We start from the raw sequence: 16,746 nt of genomic DNA, 5'->3' as shown, positions 1-16,746 counted from the left end.
AATAACTACTCATTATGCTACGGATTCGAAATTTCTCTTTGGGACTTTTCCTGAACAAGATGAATTCTAACAATGTGAAAGAATCTTGGAGGTATTTTGTGAATTATACTGAAGTGATTTTCTAAAATTATTTTTCCTGATTTCATTGTCCTTTTTCAGGAGATGAATTTCGGTGTTTAGTTTAAAGTGTAAACAAAGATTCATCTAACAAATAGGGGGAAGCACAACAAATATCATCAATTAAACTATGTTGAGAGGACTACGGAATCTTCTATTTATCGGAGTTTTAATAGGTGTCTATTATAATCTTGCTTTTTCATATCTTGATAGGACTATAGATAATTATTCATCATATTTACAACAATTCAACCATGAAATCACCGATACCATCTACAACCCTCTTAAAAGAGGACTACCAAAGCTTCCAAGTAATACATACTTAGATCCAGAGTTTGCTAAAAACAATCAACGTCAACAAATTGGTAAAGAAAATGCTACTTTAGTAATGTTAGTTCGAAATATGGAACTTGAAGGGGCATTGAAATCAATGAGATCTTTAGAGGATAGATTTAATCGAGAGTATAAATATCCATGGGTATTCTTGAATGATGTTCCTTTTGATGAAGATTTCATAATGAAAACGAGTTTAATGGCAAGTGGGAAGACATATTATGAATTGATTCCTGAACTGGATTGGCAACCTCCTAGTTTCATCAATGAAACTAAACTACAAGAGAATTTGGATAAATCGAGAACTAAGGTGATATATGGAGGTTATAGATCGTATAGAAACATGTGTCACTTCAATTCAGGATTCTTTTATAAACAGAAACGATTGTTGAATTATGAATGGTATTTCCGGGTAGAGCCAGATGTTGAATACATGTGTGATTTCCAATATGATCCATTTGAATTATTAAGAATAAATAACAAGATCTATGGATTCATTGTCACTTTTCATGAGTATGAAAATACTATACCTACACTTTGGCAAACCGTCGAAGGGTTCATGAAAGAACATCCTGATCTATTACATCCCAACAATGCATTGAAATTCATAACTACAAATGAAACCTCGCTTAACCATTTCGTCGATCTTGTCCCATCTTCAACAGATTATAATCTATGTCATTTCTGGTCGAATTTCGAAATTGGCAATTTGAATTTCTTTCGTAGTGAGGCATATGCCAAATATTTTGATTATTTAGATAAAGCAGGTGGATTTTATTATGAACGTTGGGGTGATGCTCCAGTACATTCGATAGCGTTGGCTTTATTGGCTGATAAAGACCAAATCCATCATTTTGAAGATATTGGATATTTCCATGCCCCGTATTTATCATGTCCTAGTTCGGAAATGATTAGAGCTTCAAAGAGATGTATATGTGAGCCAAGGGTAGAGAAAAAGATTAATAAGACCATTGATGTGAATGTATATAGTTGTTTGGCAAGATGGTGGAAGTATGGGTCTGGGAAAACGTTCCTTAATGATGTAGACTATACTAGATGAGTAAAATAAACATTTTTTTTGCAGCTATTCCTTAGATTAGGCAATGTTTCACTTTGATTTCCTCTTAGTAAAATTTCGTAGAATTTTTCAAGAAGAAAGAACTGGGGTGAGTCTCTTAACTCGTTTTCGTTTGGCTTGTTTCATAGGGCTGCTTACAGTTTATTGTGTTATGGCTTGTCCGATTCAATTTTGCAACACTCTATATTAACTAAATTCCCATATACTGCGAGTTAGCAACAAAAAAAAATAATTGTTAGCATCTTCAATCTCATCGCACTTTTTTAATTAAATTTTTCAGAATCCATCTCTCTCTTTTATCTGTTTAAGCTTAATAGAACTATACAAAATAAATACACATAAACCTAAAAATGGCTAGAGGGGGTTTAAAACAACAGTTAAAGCATCATCAATTAGTTGAATCTATTGATAAATCAAAATCAAAGCCAGTCCACAAAAAGAAAGAAGAGATCATAGAGCAAGAACAGGATGATGATGAATCAGAAGAAATTCCAGTACCTGTTCAACCAAAGAAAGTAAAGAAATCTAAAAATAAGAAGGATGACGGTGATTATCAGAGTGAAGTTTTGTCTAAGAAAGAACAAAGAAAGTTAAAGAAATTACAAGCTGAAAAGGAACAAGAAGTAGTAGAAGAGGAAGCTGATTCTGAAGAGGATGAAGAAGAAGAAGAATTAGATTTGGAAAGATTGGCAGCTAGTGAAAGTGAAAGTGACATCAACGATGAAGAAGATGAAGATGAATCAGACGATGACGACGAAGAAGAAGAAGAAGCAGATGCTGACGAAGATGCTGCAGAAGAAGAAGATGTTCCATTATCAGATGTCGAAATTGATTCCGATGCCGATATAGTTCCACACACCAAATTGACCATCAATAATATGGCAGCCTTAAGGGAATCATTAGCTCGTATTGAATTACCATGGGCTAAGCATGCATTCACCGAACATCAATCTGTTGTCAGTGCTGAAAAATCAGAAACCCAAATCAAGGATATTTATGATGATACTGAAAGAGAATTAGCATTCTATAAACAAGGTTTAGATGCTGTTAAACAAGCCAGAGCCACATTATTGAAATTAAAGGTTCCATTCTCAAGACCAATGGATTATTTTGCTGAAATGGTTAAGAGTGATGAACATATGGATAAATTAAAGAATAAATTATTGACTGAAGCAGCAAATAAGAAGGCATCTGAAGAAGCTAAGAAACAAAGACTGTTAAAGAAATTCGGTAAACAAGTCCAACATGCTACTTTACAAGAAAGAGCTAAACAAAAGAGAGAAACTTTAGATAAGATTAAATCATTGAAAAAGAAGAGAGGTGCTAACGAATTAGGAAATGATGATGATTTCCAAATTGCATTAGAAGAAGCTACTCGTGAAGATAATAATGGTAGAGGTGGTGATAATAAGAGAAGAAAACCAAACTCTAAACGTTTGGCCAAGGATTCTAAATATGGCTTTGGAGGAAAGAAGAGATTAAGTAGAGAAAATGACGCTCAATCATCCGCTGATATTAGTGGATTTTCTAGTAAGAAGATGAAGGGTAAATCTTCTAGACCTGGTAAATCTAAACGTACTAGAAGAAATTAGGTGTATTGTTTGTATTGTATAGATATTTTTGTAAATTAAACTAGCATATTTTGTTACCGCCCTTGTAAAAGACAATAATTCTGGATCCAGTCACTTTATCTTAGAGGCTCCTCGTTCTGGGGTACACGGTAGATGAAATGTAACATAATCTATGGCTGTTAAAAAATCGCTGCTCGTATAATAAAATGAAAATCTCTGTCACCTCGTAAAATAAAAAAGAAAAAACCGTTTTGTGGTTTCGAGTGTGTCGTTTCGCGTATTAAATTAAATTTTCAACGTTCATCTAATCAAATTGCTTAAATTACCTTTCTTTTATACCACACACTCCAAATAGATCAATAGACACAACAGCCATGTCAGATAAGTTAGCAGCCAGACAAAGATTCCTCGATGTTTTCGAAGGTTTAGTCGAAGAATTGAAAGAAATTCTTATTTCTTATAAGATGCCGCAAGAAGCCATTGATTGGTTTGTCAAAAACTTAGATTACAATACTCCAGGTGGGAAATTAAACAGAGGTTTATCTGTAGTCGACACTTATGCTATCTTAAACAAAACTACTTCTGATAAATTATCTGATGACGAATATAAGAAGGTTGCTATTTTAGGTTGGGCTATTGAATTATTACAAGCTTATTTCTTGGTTGCTGATGATATGATGGATCAATCCAAGACTAGAAGAGGTCAACCATGTTGGTATTTAGTTGAAGGGGTTAACAATATTGCCATTAATGATTCTTTCATGTTGGAAGGTGCCATTTATGTTTTATTGAAAAAACATTTCCGTAATGATTCTTACTATGTTGATTTATTGGATTTATTCCATGAAGTCACTTTCCAAACTGAATTAGGTCAATTATTAGATTTGGTCACTGCTGATGAAGAAGTTGTTGATTTAGATAAGTTCTCCTTGGATAAGCATTCATTTATTGTTATTTTCAAGACTGCTTATTATTCATTCTATTTACCAGTTGCTTTAGCCATGTATATGAGTGGAATCAGTAATGAACAAGATTTAAAACAAGTTAGAGATATCTTGATTCCATTAGGTGAATATTTCCAAATTCAAGATGATTATTTGGATTGTTTTGGTACACCTGAACAAATTGGTAAAATTGGTACTGATATTAAAGATAATAAATGTTCTTGGGTTGTTAATCAAGCTCTTTTACATGCTACTCCAGAACAACGCAAATTATTGGATGAAAACTACGGTAAGAAGGATGATGTCTCTGAACAAAAGTGTAAAGATTTATTCCATGAAATGGGAATTGAAAAGATTTATCATGATTATGAAGAATCTATTGTTGCCAAATTAAGACAACAAATTGATCAAATTGATGAATCTAGAGGTTTAAAGAAAGATGTCTTGACTGCTTTCTTAGCCAAGGTCTACAAGAGATCTAAGTAAATAGATCATACCCTCTCATATGACAATCCTTTTTAAATAGTTAAAATTAGATTTACTAAACTTAATAAAAGACAAATAGACAAACACAGCAATTCAATCTTTATACAAAATGGAAATGATATTTTTATTAATGCCAGTACTATGTATATAAAGGTTATATATCTCATAAATATATATGTTACTGTCTCTGTTTCTGTTTCAGCAACATAAAGTTTGTTCAATTATCTCTAAATTCTCAGTGGGATATTTAATCTATTGTTTAAACATTAACTCTTTCCAATTCTTCTCTACCTTCCTTAGTATACAAGTATTCATTGTAGTCTCTAGCATTGGCCCAGATGTTCCATACAATGACAGCTGGAATGGCAACAAACAAGAATTGGTTCTTAGTTCTTCTAAACACATTGAAGACAGCATTATAAGCAGCACCCTTTAATGGTTTAGCAGCATATGGAGAAATGGTATATTGAGTAATGTACTTTTGCTTTGGAGATCCTAATTTACCCCACCAGCCCATATAGGCGTGTGGATGTGGTGGTCCGGCCATGATTTATATATATAATTAGTGTTGGTTGATTAACTACTAAGAAATATAAAACTAAATTGTTATATTTTTCAAATCCTTTTTTTTTCTCACTAACTTTTTGGTGGTAGAATTATTTGCTTAACAAACTAATTTTACTGTCAATTATTGGTTGGAATTATATGCAGGTGGGAAAATCTCAATGCTACCAATTGTAGAGCGCTACCCATTTTCTTGATTCTTAATGTCTTCAATTGCTGCAAAAAGACCAATTATCAAAAAGTGGAGTAGAGACAACAACCAGCTAGCAGGATCGGAGGTTACCAAGTGCGATCTACACTCAAGGGTCTCCAAATATGGGTTTGTTCCAATCTTGCTATTGCTTTGCAATCTTTAAAACTGAGAAGTACTCAGTAGAGCATCTCCAGCTTATACAGAGAATTATCAACGTTTAAGAATGAACTACTTAGATGCATATTAATTAAGATGAACACTTGGTTGACATTTCAATCGTTTATCACTTGAAATATTCTCGGTACTAGTGTATAATGAGTGAAGGTAAAGCCAGGATCTTTCGCTAGTAAGTCATCAACGGTGGTGTCGGCACACTTCTTATTTACTGGAGAAAATCGTGAGAACGGTTCAGAATCGACTATTATTAGACAGAAATTGCACTATTGGAAGATAGTGTATCTAATTATAACAAAGATTTGTTGGGTCACCTTTTAATACCTCTATATTCAGTATCAAGTTTTTTACTAGTTGTCTTACTGGACAGATGCAGCATACTAGGCTTGGAAGCACATACAGAAAACACAACGACGAAGGTTGACTACTTTAGCGAAGAAGCTTGTACCTTCCCAGATTATGGAACGCAGTTTCGTAAGTAGAAACACGAGATAGGAGCTCTTTCAGATCTGATGTAGTTTGACTCAAGCTGCTCAGTAGATTTCGTCGCTAGAGACGTTCGACCACTGATTCACGGATTTGTGGGATAGAAGTAGAAATTTTACAAAGAAGTTGAGTTTTGAGATTGATTGACGTCCTTTAATCTTATCATTTACATTTCCAATCAAATATCCACGTTTCTGTTCCTTCTAAAAAAACGACCGTAATTCGGTCCTCATATGTAGGTGGAACTTCATTCGTAGAACATTTATCTGATCTCGCTGTATAATCGATGATGATATCAAGTAATGTCATTTATCTCTCTCCCTAAAAACTCATCTTTTCAAATTGAACAAAGACACAATAAATATTAACACGGATAATATATATTTTATAATTTTTAGTATGTATTATATATTATTATGGGATGGTTGTAGATTTGAAATTGTACATTGGATGTTGCAAGTGTTGGTTGGTTGGTTTCTCTGCTATATTACTATCATTTTGCTTCTTATACATATATTTGTTTCATTAAAAAATAACTTTTATTAAAGGTCATTACAAAAATATTTAAGCAGCAGTTAAACGTTTTTGAGCAGATAATCTACCTCTTTGTCTAACATTTAATCTAACTTTCTTGTCATCAGCAGCCTTTTCAACGGCTTCACCTTCTTCAGTTAAAGTTAATTCAATGTGGGATGGAGTGGATTGGTAAGCATTAATTCTACCGTGAGCTCTGTAAGTTCTTCTTCTTTGCTTTGGAGCATGGTTAACTTGGATGTGAGAAATGACTAATTTAGAAGCATCTAAACCTTTAGCTTCAGCATTAGATTGAGCATTTCTTAATAAATCCTTAATGAAGTTAACAGACTTAGCTGGCCATCTAGCCTTGGTGACATCGAATTCTTTACCTTGAGCGGTTCTACCAATAGAAGAGTTGTATCTTCTGAATGGAATGGCTCTCTTGTGGTCTAAAACTTGATCCAAGTATTGTTGAGCTCTGTCTAATTTCCAACCATTGATGGCTTGAGCAGTTTCTCTGGTGTTCTTGAAAGAAACTCTTAAGTAGGAACCACGGGCAGAAGCAGACTTGGCTGGGTTAGCAGGGGTAGAAGCGTAACGAACCATTGTGTATCTAATGTTTGTTAGTTGGTATGAACAAGCTCTTCTAAAAGAATAGTTCCTTATAAAAAACTTATAATATTGAAAAATGAAAAGTTTTGGTGAAGGTTTTTCCTGTGTTTCGCAGTACTATCTCTCACTATTAGAAAATTTTTCGATAGTGTTAATTATTGAAGTTTGGATGTAACTGGGGTCTTTTTTCTCTTGTGCTGAAGTCCATCACTATAAGTTGAAGACTATTATAGAAAAATGTATGTAGTGCACTTACCAAATCAGATTTTCTCCTGTGTATTGTGGTTAGGGTTGAACCCTAATTAATAGCACGTGATAGACTTGCAACCGTATAGATTAGTTTTGTGATCTGTACACTACTAGACTATCAATCAAGTCAAGTACAAACAGTACATGAGAGTTAACAAACTGCTAATCTTTTATAAAAGGGCCATCTAGAGGATTTTGCTATAACCATAGATATTAAACTTAGATACTTTAATTGCCTGCTATTTGAATGTGAGATGCTCTTCTAATCTAATGAAAACATAGCTGCGAAAAACTTCTCGCTTAACACGACAGACAGTGATGTATGCAAAGATCTAGAACAAAGTTGGGATAAGTACTTACCATGATTTCGGAAGGTACTTCATTTCCTGTTACTTCATTAGGAGTTGGTTGAATGATAAGGTACTTGTGTCGTGTAAAATCTAGATAACTTATGTAAACATAGAAAAGGAACACTTTTTTTGCAATTTTTGTGCAAATTAGTTACATAACGGTCAAAAAGCGCAAAATATATTTGCTATTGCAGAATGAATAGAAAAAGCGTTGTGCTGAATTCAAACCATTTCATTCAAGACAAATGTCAATCAAAGAGAAGTGTCAATTGTAATAGGCTGTCGCTTGACGAAAAAGTTTACTACAACTAAGAGAGAAAGTACAATCTCTTTTGACGACGACGAGGGGGGATAATAATTCCAGAGATATGGGTGTGGCGCTGATGAATTTGAGACAAACATACATGCAGGAAGGTATAAAAGATCTTTATGTTCAGTGGTTCTTAGTAGGTTGTTTTTTTGGCTTTTTCTTGTCGGCTGTTGGTCTTAAGAAAAACCGAAACCATATGTTACCCACAAATAGTTTATATCGAAGGTGGGTGTAATCGGGTGCATGTTCATGTTAAATTATAATATCGATCTTTAACTTTTCTAGCGACGAATTCGTTTTATTAATCGATTTGTGTCTATTTTGTAATTCATTATCGTCTAGGAGGAATTCAAATGGAACTGTGCGTTACTACCCATCATTTAAATTAAAATGAAATTGAAAGATTCAAAAGCGAATGAAAACAAAAAAATAAAAATAATTAAAATGTAAAAGTCAAAAAAAAATAAAGAATATTTTTTAATTTAAATGCACATTTAAATAATTTTATTGTTGTTGATAAATTGACTTTATTAATCAGGGCTTTTTTATAAAGCAATGAATTCCAAATTCTTTATTCATATGATTTTGACATTCCAACATTTACTTAGTTATCCTATTTTGACGTTATCTTTATCAGTAGATAATTTCGTAAAACATCAAGGGGTTGTGAAGTAACAAATATTAAAAATGTACGCATGCGTGATGTAGAGAAATATATAAATTATAAAAAAACAAATTATTTAACTATTAAAACAGAATAATATTTTTTTTTTAAAGTTTTTCTTACATATTAAAATAAAAAATAATTTTTTTAATAAAGAGAATCAGAAATTAATTTTACATAAAAATCGGTTAATATCCTCCCCCTTTAGTTAGGATTCCATAACGGGTTACTACATGTACATAATATCATCAACTTTTGTAAAAGCAAGTAAATAAATATGAAATAAATTACCTTGTCAATTTTTTTTTCTAATTTATTCGTTACTCTTCTTTCTTCTTTTCAATTTACTTTTGCAGTATCGCTTACAATTCGGGACTGTTTTTTTTGTTTTGAGAAATCAGATTATTGCTGGAGCGATTAATCAGATTACTATGCAAACCATTTGAAATATATATAACTGAAATCCTGATCTCGAAAGATTGAAATTTACTTAGAATGTCAAACAAGTGGAAAGTGGTGCAAACAACAATATTCAATTGTGGGTAAAATGGAAAAGAGCAAAGACAAGGAAATTAAACTTGGACATCACTTTTTTGCTGTTTGTTACACAAAGATAGTTACTGGTTGATGGGAATATCGGGCAAGGGTAAAATGATGATGACATATTTAGAATTTAATGGTTTGTAATGAAATGAACTCTTTAGTGAAATCAACGTGCGGAGTGGGTTCTGACGGATCATAAGGGTAACTTATCCCCACCAAACATCTATACTGTGGCATAGAAAGAGAACAATTAAATATGACAAGAGAAATGTGTAACAAAATACACGACTAATTAGGAGAATAATAGAAGAAAAAAGAAGAAGAAGTAAATGTGGAAAAAAAAAGTGAGGAGATTTAAAATTAGAAATGAGGTGCAAATATTAAGAGAATAATAAACAACAACAACACGTAAAAACAATTGAGAAAGAAAGATTAAATTTTGTTTTAGAATTAAATTAATAAAATTTTGCAGCCATTTTTCAAATCTTCTTTTTTTATTTTGCAACTTACAAGAGACTATTTAGATTTTTACAAATCTTCAATCAATCAGTTTCAATTATTAATAAGTAAGTTAGAGAAACACTTAACTTTAGCCAGAAAATTATCTGAGGCAAGTTCTAAAAATCAAAGTTAAAAAGCAGAAAAAAGGATTTCTGCGTACGTGTTTTACACCCCAGGATACATTCAAGACCGTCGGATTACCATCGTCGAATAGTTAATTCTTAAACCTAGTCACCATCCAATATATACATCAATATTAACCAAAGAAATCACGCTGGTTAGAAAGAGAAATATTAGTCGTGTACTTTATCCCAAAAATTACTTATTAGGAAATCCCACCAGAAGAAAAAAAAAAAACAGTGGAGGTTGTTGTAAAAAAAAAACATTCCCATAACTTTTACCACCAACTTATCATCATTGGTTTTATATACACTACTCCTCACTTCATCAATCAGAATCTAATAGATTGAAGAATAGTAATAATCAAGTGGTATTTATTAAGAAGTCATCATCGTATTCATACCATCTAAATAGATTAATTACTTAACTCAAAAACAACCATCGTTTTTTTTTACAACACAAAGTATTTTTACAACCACTTCCCCCAATTCAATCATTTCATCAACACCAACAACAAAATATAATAGTCATCTTGTAATACCATATCATTAACATTCCCCATCAATTGTATTCCCATTTCTATTTGCATTATAATATAATATGAGTTCAGAAAGCCCAAACAATGAAGGTTCAGCAACCAATACTCCAACTGTAGAAGAGGATATCAAGAAACAACAACAAGAACCACAGGCCGAAGCTACTGAATCTAATGGAGTGAGTACTAGTCCTAGCGTAAGTGGCAATGACAGTGCTAGCGGCAACGAAGACGACGAAGAAGAAGGAGAACAAGAATCACAACTAGAGGAAGGTGAGTCTGAAGCACTGACTGATAAAGAACAAAGTGAAGAACCAGCACAAGTCCAAGAGCAGGAAGCAACTAATATCGAAGATACTACACAACAAATTGTAGCGGATGACACGTCAAATCAAGTTGAGGAAAATCAAGAAGAGGCGGTACCGGTAGAAGTAGAAGAAGAGGCAGTGCTGGAAGAAATAGAAGAAGAATCGGAATTACCTGAAACTTCAGAATTTCCAACTGAACAACCATCTATAGAAAGCTCTGCTCAACCGGAAAATACAGAAGAAACAGGAAAAGATTCAAGTATGGCCCCAGAAGATGCCGAAATTCTTTCACAATTCAAAGAGCCAGAACCAGAAATAACTCAGGATACAGGAACAGCGGAAGCATTACAAGAATCAACACCACAAAATGAAAACGCAGAACAAATCGACGAGGGGATCCAACTAGATATACCTGACTTGGATGAACCAGAAGAAAATAATGATAATGATTTAATTCCTACAGGCGTTCCTAACGAATCAGTTTCTGAATTTGAACAACCTGAACCCAAGGCAGAACCTCAACCAGAAACAGAAGTAGAACAAGTGCAGGAGCAAGCAGAAGAAAAGGAAGAAATAAATGAATACCAAGAAGCGGAAATGAGACAAGAAATGGGCGAGGAAGAAGAGTTAAGGAAGATTCAAGCTGATGATCCCTCCTTTGACGCTGATTTTAATGTGGATGAGCTCGATAAATCGAAAGATGATTTTGACACTTCGTTCTTGGATGTACCCGAAGATGAAGATCAGTTTGATGAAGATATTGAGATGACAAATGTCGAAGATGAGGAGGAAAAGGAAGAAGAAACTGGCGAGGTTACAAAGGATGAACCAACTGCTGCGGAAACGAAAGTGGAAGATGAAGCCAAACCCGAGGTAGAAGAACTATCTAAGCAAGATGAACAGGAAGACAAAATAGAAGAAGATAAGACCCAGGATATCGTTGACCTTCCGGGATCGGAAAGTACCGCTGAACCAAGTATATCAGAGAAGCCCAACGAAGACGAACGTGTTTCTACTGCTGCATCTACAGTTTCAGTTGTTGAACATATTAAATCAGAAGCTCCACCTCCTTCTACAGATAACCAAGAAAATAAGCTCGAACAACAAGTGCAAGCACCTCAAGCACCAGATGCAATTGTCGAAGACGAGGAAGAAGAAGACGAAGAAGAGGAAGAAGAAGGCGAAGAAGATAATCAAGAGAAACAAGCATATACCAAACAAACTCATTTAATTGTGATTCCATCGTATGCAAGTTGGTTTAATATGAAGAAGATTCACAAGATAGAAAAGGAGTCATTACCAGAATTCTTTGATACCAATCATCCATCCAAATCTTCCAAGCTTTATGTCAATTATAGAAATTTCATGATCAATTCTTATAGATTAAACCCTAATGAGTTTTTAACCTTAACTTCCTGTCGTCGTAATTTAGTTGGTGATGTGGGAACATTGATGAGAGTACATCGATTCCTAAATAAATGGGGATTGATAAATTATCAAGTAAAACCACAATTCAAACCAGGATATGCAGTTGAAAAGATGCCGAATGGTCAGTCGGTAGATTTGCCTTTTACTGGTGATTATCATGTCAAGTATGATACCCCGAGGGGACTCTTTCCATTTGATACTTCAAGAATCCCACCTGAACGAATTGATGTTACTAATTTGAAGAAGCTTTTGGTAGGACCGGAGACAACTAGTGCAACAACAGCAAGTAGTGGAAGTTCAAATGCCGATGCTTCCAGGGGTGCTTCAGCAGGTTCTGCGGCTGATCAGAATGGAAATCATGATAATAGAAAGCATGGACTAGAAGATAATGAAAGTAGTCAAGTGACAAAGAAACAACGAGTGAATGATGGATGGACTTCCGAAGAAGAAAATCAATTAAGTATTGCTGTTAAGAAGTTTAAGAATGATTGGTTTAAGATTGCTGCAGAAGTAGGAACGGATAAGACTCCAGAACAATGTATTTTGAAATTCTTGGGGTTGGATATTGAAGATTCCTTAAATCCATTCAATGATGAAAACAGTCCCGTTCTGAAGTTGTTGAAATTTGCTCCTAATTATCCCATCAGTTCTATTGATAATCCTGCATTGGCTAATTTGGCATTTTTGACCAGATTGGTGGATAGTGATGTTGCCAAAGCTGCCAGTGAAGCTGCTAGAAAAGCAATTGATTCATGTATAGAAAAGAAGGTTAATGAAGTGTATAATAAGTCTCAGGGTGAAGAAGGAAAGCTTAAGATGGAAGGAAGTAGTGATGCAGTTGAATTACCGGTAGCATCTGAACAGAATGGTTCGGTTGATAGAGAACCTGATGTTAGAGATGCTGTTGGTACTGCTTTTGGTATTGTGGGTGGTAGAAGTCATTTATTTGCTAGTTATGAAGAAAGAGAAATGCATAAGATTGCTGCTAGTATTGTCAATCAAGAATTATCCAAGATTGAACAAAAGTTGAATAAGATTGAGCAATTAGAGAGAATCTATGAAACGGAACATCAGAATTTGCTTAGACAACAACAGGATGTATTCATTGATAGATTAGCCTTGTCGAAATCTTCAATCAACGTGATTAAAAAGTTAGAAAATGCGATTGAATTAATTGAAACTAATGCAGGAAATGAAAATTCAGAACGCAAAGCAAATGTCGCCCTGTTGTTAAGTGAGGCTAAATCCTTATTGTATAAACCAGCTAGACAAATGTTGGTATCTAGTTCTTCAGCTTCGGCAGTGACTGATGCAACTACAAATCAACCATCCAAACAAGAAACAACTGCAAATATAGATGAGGATGATTATAAACCATTATCGTTGAAATCTCCTCAAAACTTCAAAGTATGGGTTCCTTAATCTTTCAACCCCCCATATATTGCTATTCATTTTTTCATTCTTCCTATGTTATTATTAGCTACAACCTTTTTCCAAAATTAAAAGAATTTTGTGTGTGTCATATATTATGTGTTTTGTTCTAAGTATATTATTATTTAATTTTGTTTATTAATTTTGTGTTTTTGTATATTATAAATTTCTCCTTTTAGCTTTATTAATAGTTTATTAATAATTTCATATAAATAAATATGTTAGAGGTCTTTTAAAGATTTATGTTATTCTGCTCTCACATTTGCTTCACATAATGTGCCGTCTGAGGAAGATAAACGACCGTGAATTTCCTCTTTCTTTGGAACTGGGACTTGAAAGGAGGAACAACCCATCATACTTTTATCACATTGAGTTCTCACGATACGCAAACACACAACAGTTAGTTCAAAGCTCGGAATAACGCGCTTGCGGCCGCAAAGTTCAACTAATGTTCGAGTAAGCACCCTCGAATTTTGTAATTTGAGGGCGGAAGCGCGACAGTCCTTGCATTGAATTGACCTTAAAGGTTGATACAGTATCTAGAGATGGTGGTCTATTAACCTATAAGGACGATATTTCATTTTACCATAATAAAATAGATAAGCAAGGCTCTGAAAAGATCAGATAAGTTTGCTGTCTACAATCATGGTTTAAATCAAAAAGTTACTCAAGTTGTATGTTGACCTCTTAGGTAATCAAGCATCGAAAGGCCAACAAATAATAAACGTCAATCAAAATCGGAATCTACCTACCATATCAATGACGTACAATTCCAATTTATACCCAACTTGTCTAATATCATTGATCGATCAATTGATTTAATAATGGACATGCCCGCTGATAATAGGAAGTTAGACCAAATCGAGGAATCCCAACACGCATCTAAGACATTGAACAAACATTTGATATGACTGCCAACTCTATTCATCCTATGAAACAGATAAACTTCATCTAGTCCATAACTTAGGTAATTAAATACTCTCCAAATCCACCAGAAGTAGATATTCCGCAATGGAAAAGGAACTACTGGCTATCTTTACCTAAATTGATTGCAAGCAACTCCTTCCCATTGCTTAATATATTTTCTAGGTGGATGTCAGTCTAGATGATAGAAATGAACTTGTTACAGGCCCTTGAGTTCCTTGAATAAGTTGATTCTTTGCAAATGGATCTTTCAATAATTCTGGGAAAACTATATGTACAAATGATTGTGGTTTGTTTGTTTAAGTATACTCTTTTCTCTAGTAAATTACCTCTTGTATTTGACGATGTTTTAACAGCAACATATATGTATCTACACTCTTAGTAAGATGAGTTAAGTTTTCGTCTAATTGGTCTATATTCAATGGATTCACTTCGAGTTGTTGCGCAAACAGCTAAACATACATACCTTACCTATATGGCCGAATTAGAAATAGGATCACGAGTTGTTGAAAATGAATTATACAAAAAGATCTTTGGTAACCAACTAATTGAAAGAAACAACAATAACAATAATAACAAGAGAAATGAGAAATTTGAAAAGAAAACAAAATTTAATCAGAAATGATTTTTTTTTTTCGTTAACTTTAATGAATTATAATTAAGCTTATAAGTTTCATCTATCAATATAACTACCCACAGTTTATATACATCCACACACAAGTCACACATCAATCAATCATAAGACATTCACGTAAGTATACTTTTATAAGAGATGACTGATACTAACAACCATATCCAATTAGAACCACAATTTGATTCAACATCTTTCCTGCTGCAACAACAACAACAACCGGAAGAAGACTTAAACTTAGAATCTGAAGCATGGGATACTTCAATACAAGAAAATGAGTTACGAAGAGCCTCTCATCAAAGTTTATTAGATGATGGAGATGAAGATGATATTGAAAATTTGGAAGAAAGCTATAGTATTAGTAGTGGCAATGATGAAGACGAAGTCGCGTCTCATGATGGAGTTGAGGGAGAAGAGAAGGATGGTCATAATGACGAGGTGGTTGTCAACACTGCTGAAAACGTATGGGAAACCGCGGAACCGAACGAAATAGAGACCAGCGATGTGAGAGCATATGTAGAGGAGGATGAGTTGAATGAAAATACTACAAAAGACGATGAAATTGAATTATTAGACGTATCAGAAGCGGACGTATCACCAACAACAAATAAACAAGTTGTAGAGATCGATGATCCCAGCGACAGTGAAGATGAACTCAAGTTACTTGATGTAGTGGGGTTTGATACTGATGGATTTTCCCAACGGGCAGTGGTAGAGACTTCTGAAATTGATCAACAAGTAAATCAAACAGAAGCTGAAGAGAAGACACAACAACCAACCGTCGAAAACAACGTAATTGAAATCCAATCAGAATCTGAAACGGAAGATATATCTCCAATAGAATCAAATCATATTCTTCTAGAAAATAATAATGAAGACAATCCTAGATTCATTGAAAATATTCCAGTGGTTTTAAATCTCTTGGATACAGAATTTCTATTATTTCCTATAAATCAAGAAACTTGTCTGACTGATTGTTCACATCTAATTTCATTATTTGACGATTATTCAAATCAATCAATGTCTATTAAAGATTTATTTGATTTCTTGAGATTTAATGAAGATTTGAATGAAATACGACAATTTCAAGCAGAAGAAGAAATGGTATTGGATATTCCAAATTTAGGAGGTTTACATATCACTGAGGATAATGTTTGTTGTAAAAATGTGTCTATTATTAGTTTTATTGAATTGTTTGCAAAATTGGTTGATTCTAGTGATGATAAACTAGATATACCACAATTCTTGAATTTAAATATTACTACTCAACCAAGATTTATTACTAAGTTTAATGAGTTGATTAACTCTGTTGAATTGGGAAATATTGGATTTCATAGTATGCATCAAAAGCGAGTATCAGAGGAAAATGAAGATGAAGATGAAGATGACGGGGACATTTCCAAGAAAAGAAGAAGAATAGAAGCATAGGGTCACCAATTCTAATCAATAGATCAAAATCTCTTATTCCGTAGGCAAATAATAATAAAAGCACAGCAATCACATATCCAATAAATTTAGCCTCTCTTTATTTCTGATTCTTCCGAACGGCTGGCCCGATAGATTTTACATTTATTTTGGGTTTAACATTGGACCTTAAGTAGATAGATCCACGTAAGAGGATATGCTAAGAAGAGTATTGAACCACTTCTAAAAAGAACACAGAGGTTAGTACAAATTA

The 16,746-nt window shown here is 33.7% G+C and overlaps 7 protein-coding genes across 7 annotated transcripts; 5 read left to right on the top strand and 2 right to left on the bottom strand. All coding sequences in view use genetic code 12, as the record gives it.

The window, feature by feature from the left end:
- Positions 1–247: 247 nt before the first annotated feature.
- KTR2 (mannosyltransferase) lies at positions 248–1,510 on the top strand (the record flags this gene model as incomplete). The annotated part of the gene is made up of 1 exon (XM_049408601.1): positions 248–1,510. The coding sequence occupies one exon, from the start codon at positions 248–250 to the stop codon at positions 1,508–1,510; it is 1,263 nt and encodes a 420-aa protein (XP_049262108.1).
- Positions 1,511–1,878: 368 nt separating this feature from the next.
- J8A68_004621 (uncharacterized protein) lies at positions 1,879–3,120 on the top strand (the record flags this gene model as incomplete). Its single annotated transcript, XM_049408600.1, has 1 exon — positions 1,879–3,120. One exon carries the CDS (start codon positions 1,879–1,881, stop codon positions 3,118–3,120), a length of 1,242 nt encoding a protein of 413 aa, XP_049262107.1.
- A 353-nt stretch (positions 3,121–3,473) lies between these two features.
- ERG20 (bifunctional (2E,6E)-farnesyl diphosphate synthase/dimethylallyltranstransferase) lies at positions 3,474–4,529 on the top strand (the record flags this gene model as incomplete). Its single annotated transcript, XM_049408599.1, has 1 exon — positions 3,474–4,529. The coding sequence occupies one exon, from the start codon at positions 3,474–3,476 to the stop codon at positions 4,527–4,529; it is 1,056 nt and encodes a 351-aa protein (XP_049262106.1).
- A 259-nt stretch (positions 4,530–4,788) lies between these two features.
- On the bottom strand, positions 4,789–5,076 carry QCR8 (ubiquinol--cytochrome-c reductase subunit 8; the record flags this gene model as incomplete). Its single annotated transcript, XM_049408598.1, has 1 exon — positions 4,789–5,076. The coding sequence occupies one exon, from the start codon at positions 5,074–5,076 to the stop codon at positions 4,789–4,791; it is 288 nt and encodes a 95-aa protein (XP_049262105.1).
- Positions 5,077–6,510: 1,434 nt separating this feature from the next.
- On the bottom strand, positions 6,511–7,068 carry RPL17B (60S ribosomal protein uL22; the record flags this gene model as incomplete). The annotated part of the gene is made up of 1 exon (XM_049408597.1): positions 6,511–7,068. One exon carries the CDS (start codon positions 7,066–7,068, stop codon positions 6,511–6,513), a length of 558 nt encoding a protein of 185 aa, XP_049262104.1.
- Positions 7,069–10,411: 3,343 nt separating this feature from the next.
- Positions 10,412–13,504, top strand: J8A68_004617 (uncharacterized protein; the record flags this gene model as incomplete). The annotated part of the gene is made up of 1 exon (XM_049408596.1): positions 10,412–13,504. The coding sequence occupies one exon, from the start codon at positions 10,412–10,414 to the stop codon at positions 13,502–13,504; it is 3,093 nt and encodes a 1,030-aa protein (XP_049262103.1).
- A 1,705-nt stretch (positions 13,505–15,209) lies between these two features.
- J8A68_004616 (uncharacterized protein) lies at positions 15,210–16,496 on the top strand (the record flags this gene model as incomplete). The annotated part of the gene is made up of 1 exon (XM_049408595.1): positions 15,210–16,496. One exon carries the CDS (start codon positions 15,210–15,212, stop codon positions 16,494–16,496), a length of 1,287 nt encoding a protein of 428 aa, XP_049262102.1.
- Between the last annotated feature and the right edge of the window lie 250 nt (positions 16,497–16,746).

Source organism: Hemisphaericaspora subhashii (genome assembly GCF_019202705.1).
Source record: "Hemisphaericaspora subhashii strain CBS 10753 chromosome Unknown scaffold127, whole genome shotgun sequence".
Taxonomy (NCBI): Eukaryota; Fungi; Ascomycota; class Pichiomycetes; order Serinales; family Debaryomycetaceae; genus Hemisphaericaspora; species Hemisphaericaspora subhashii.
Note: the sequence above shows the minus strand (reverse complement) of the source record. Positions and strands in the feature narration are given on the sequence as shown.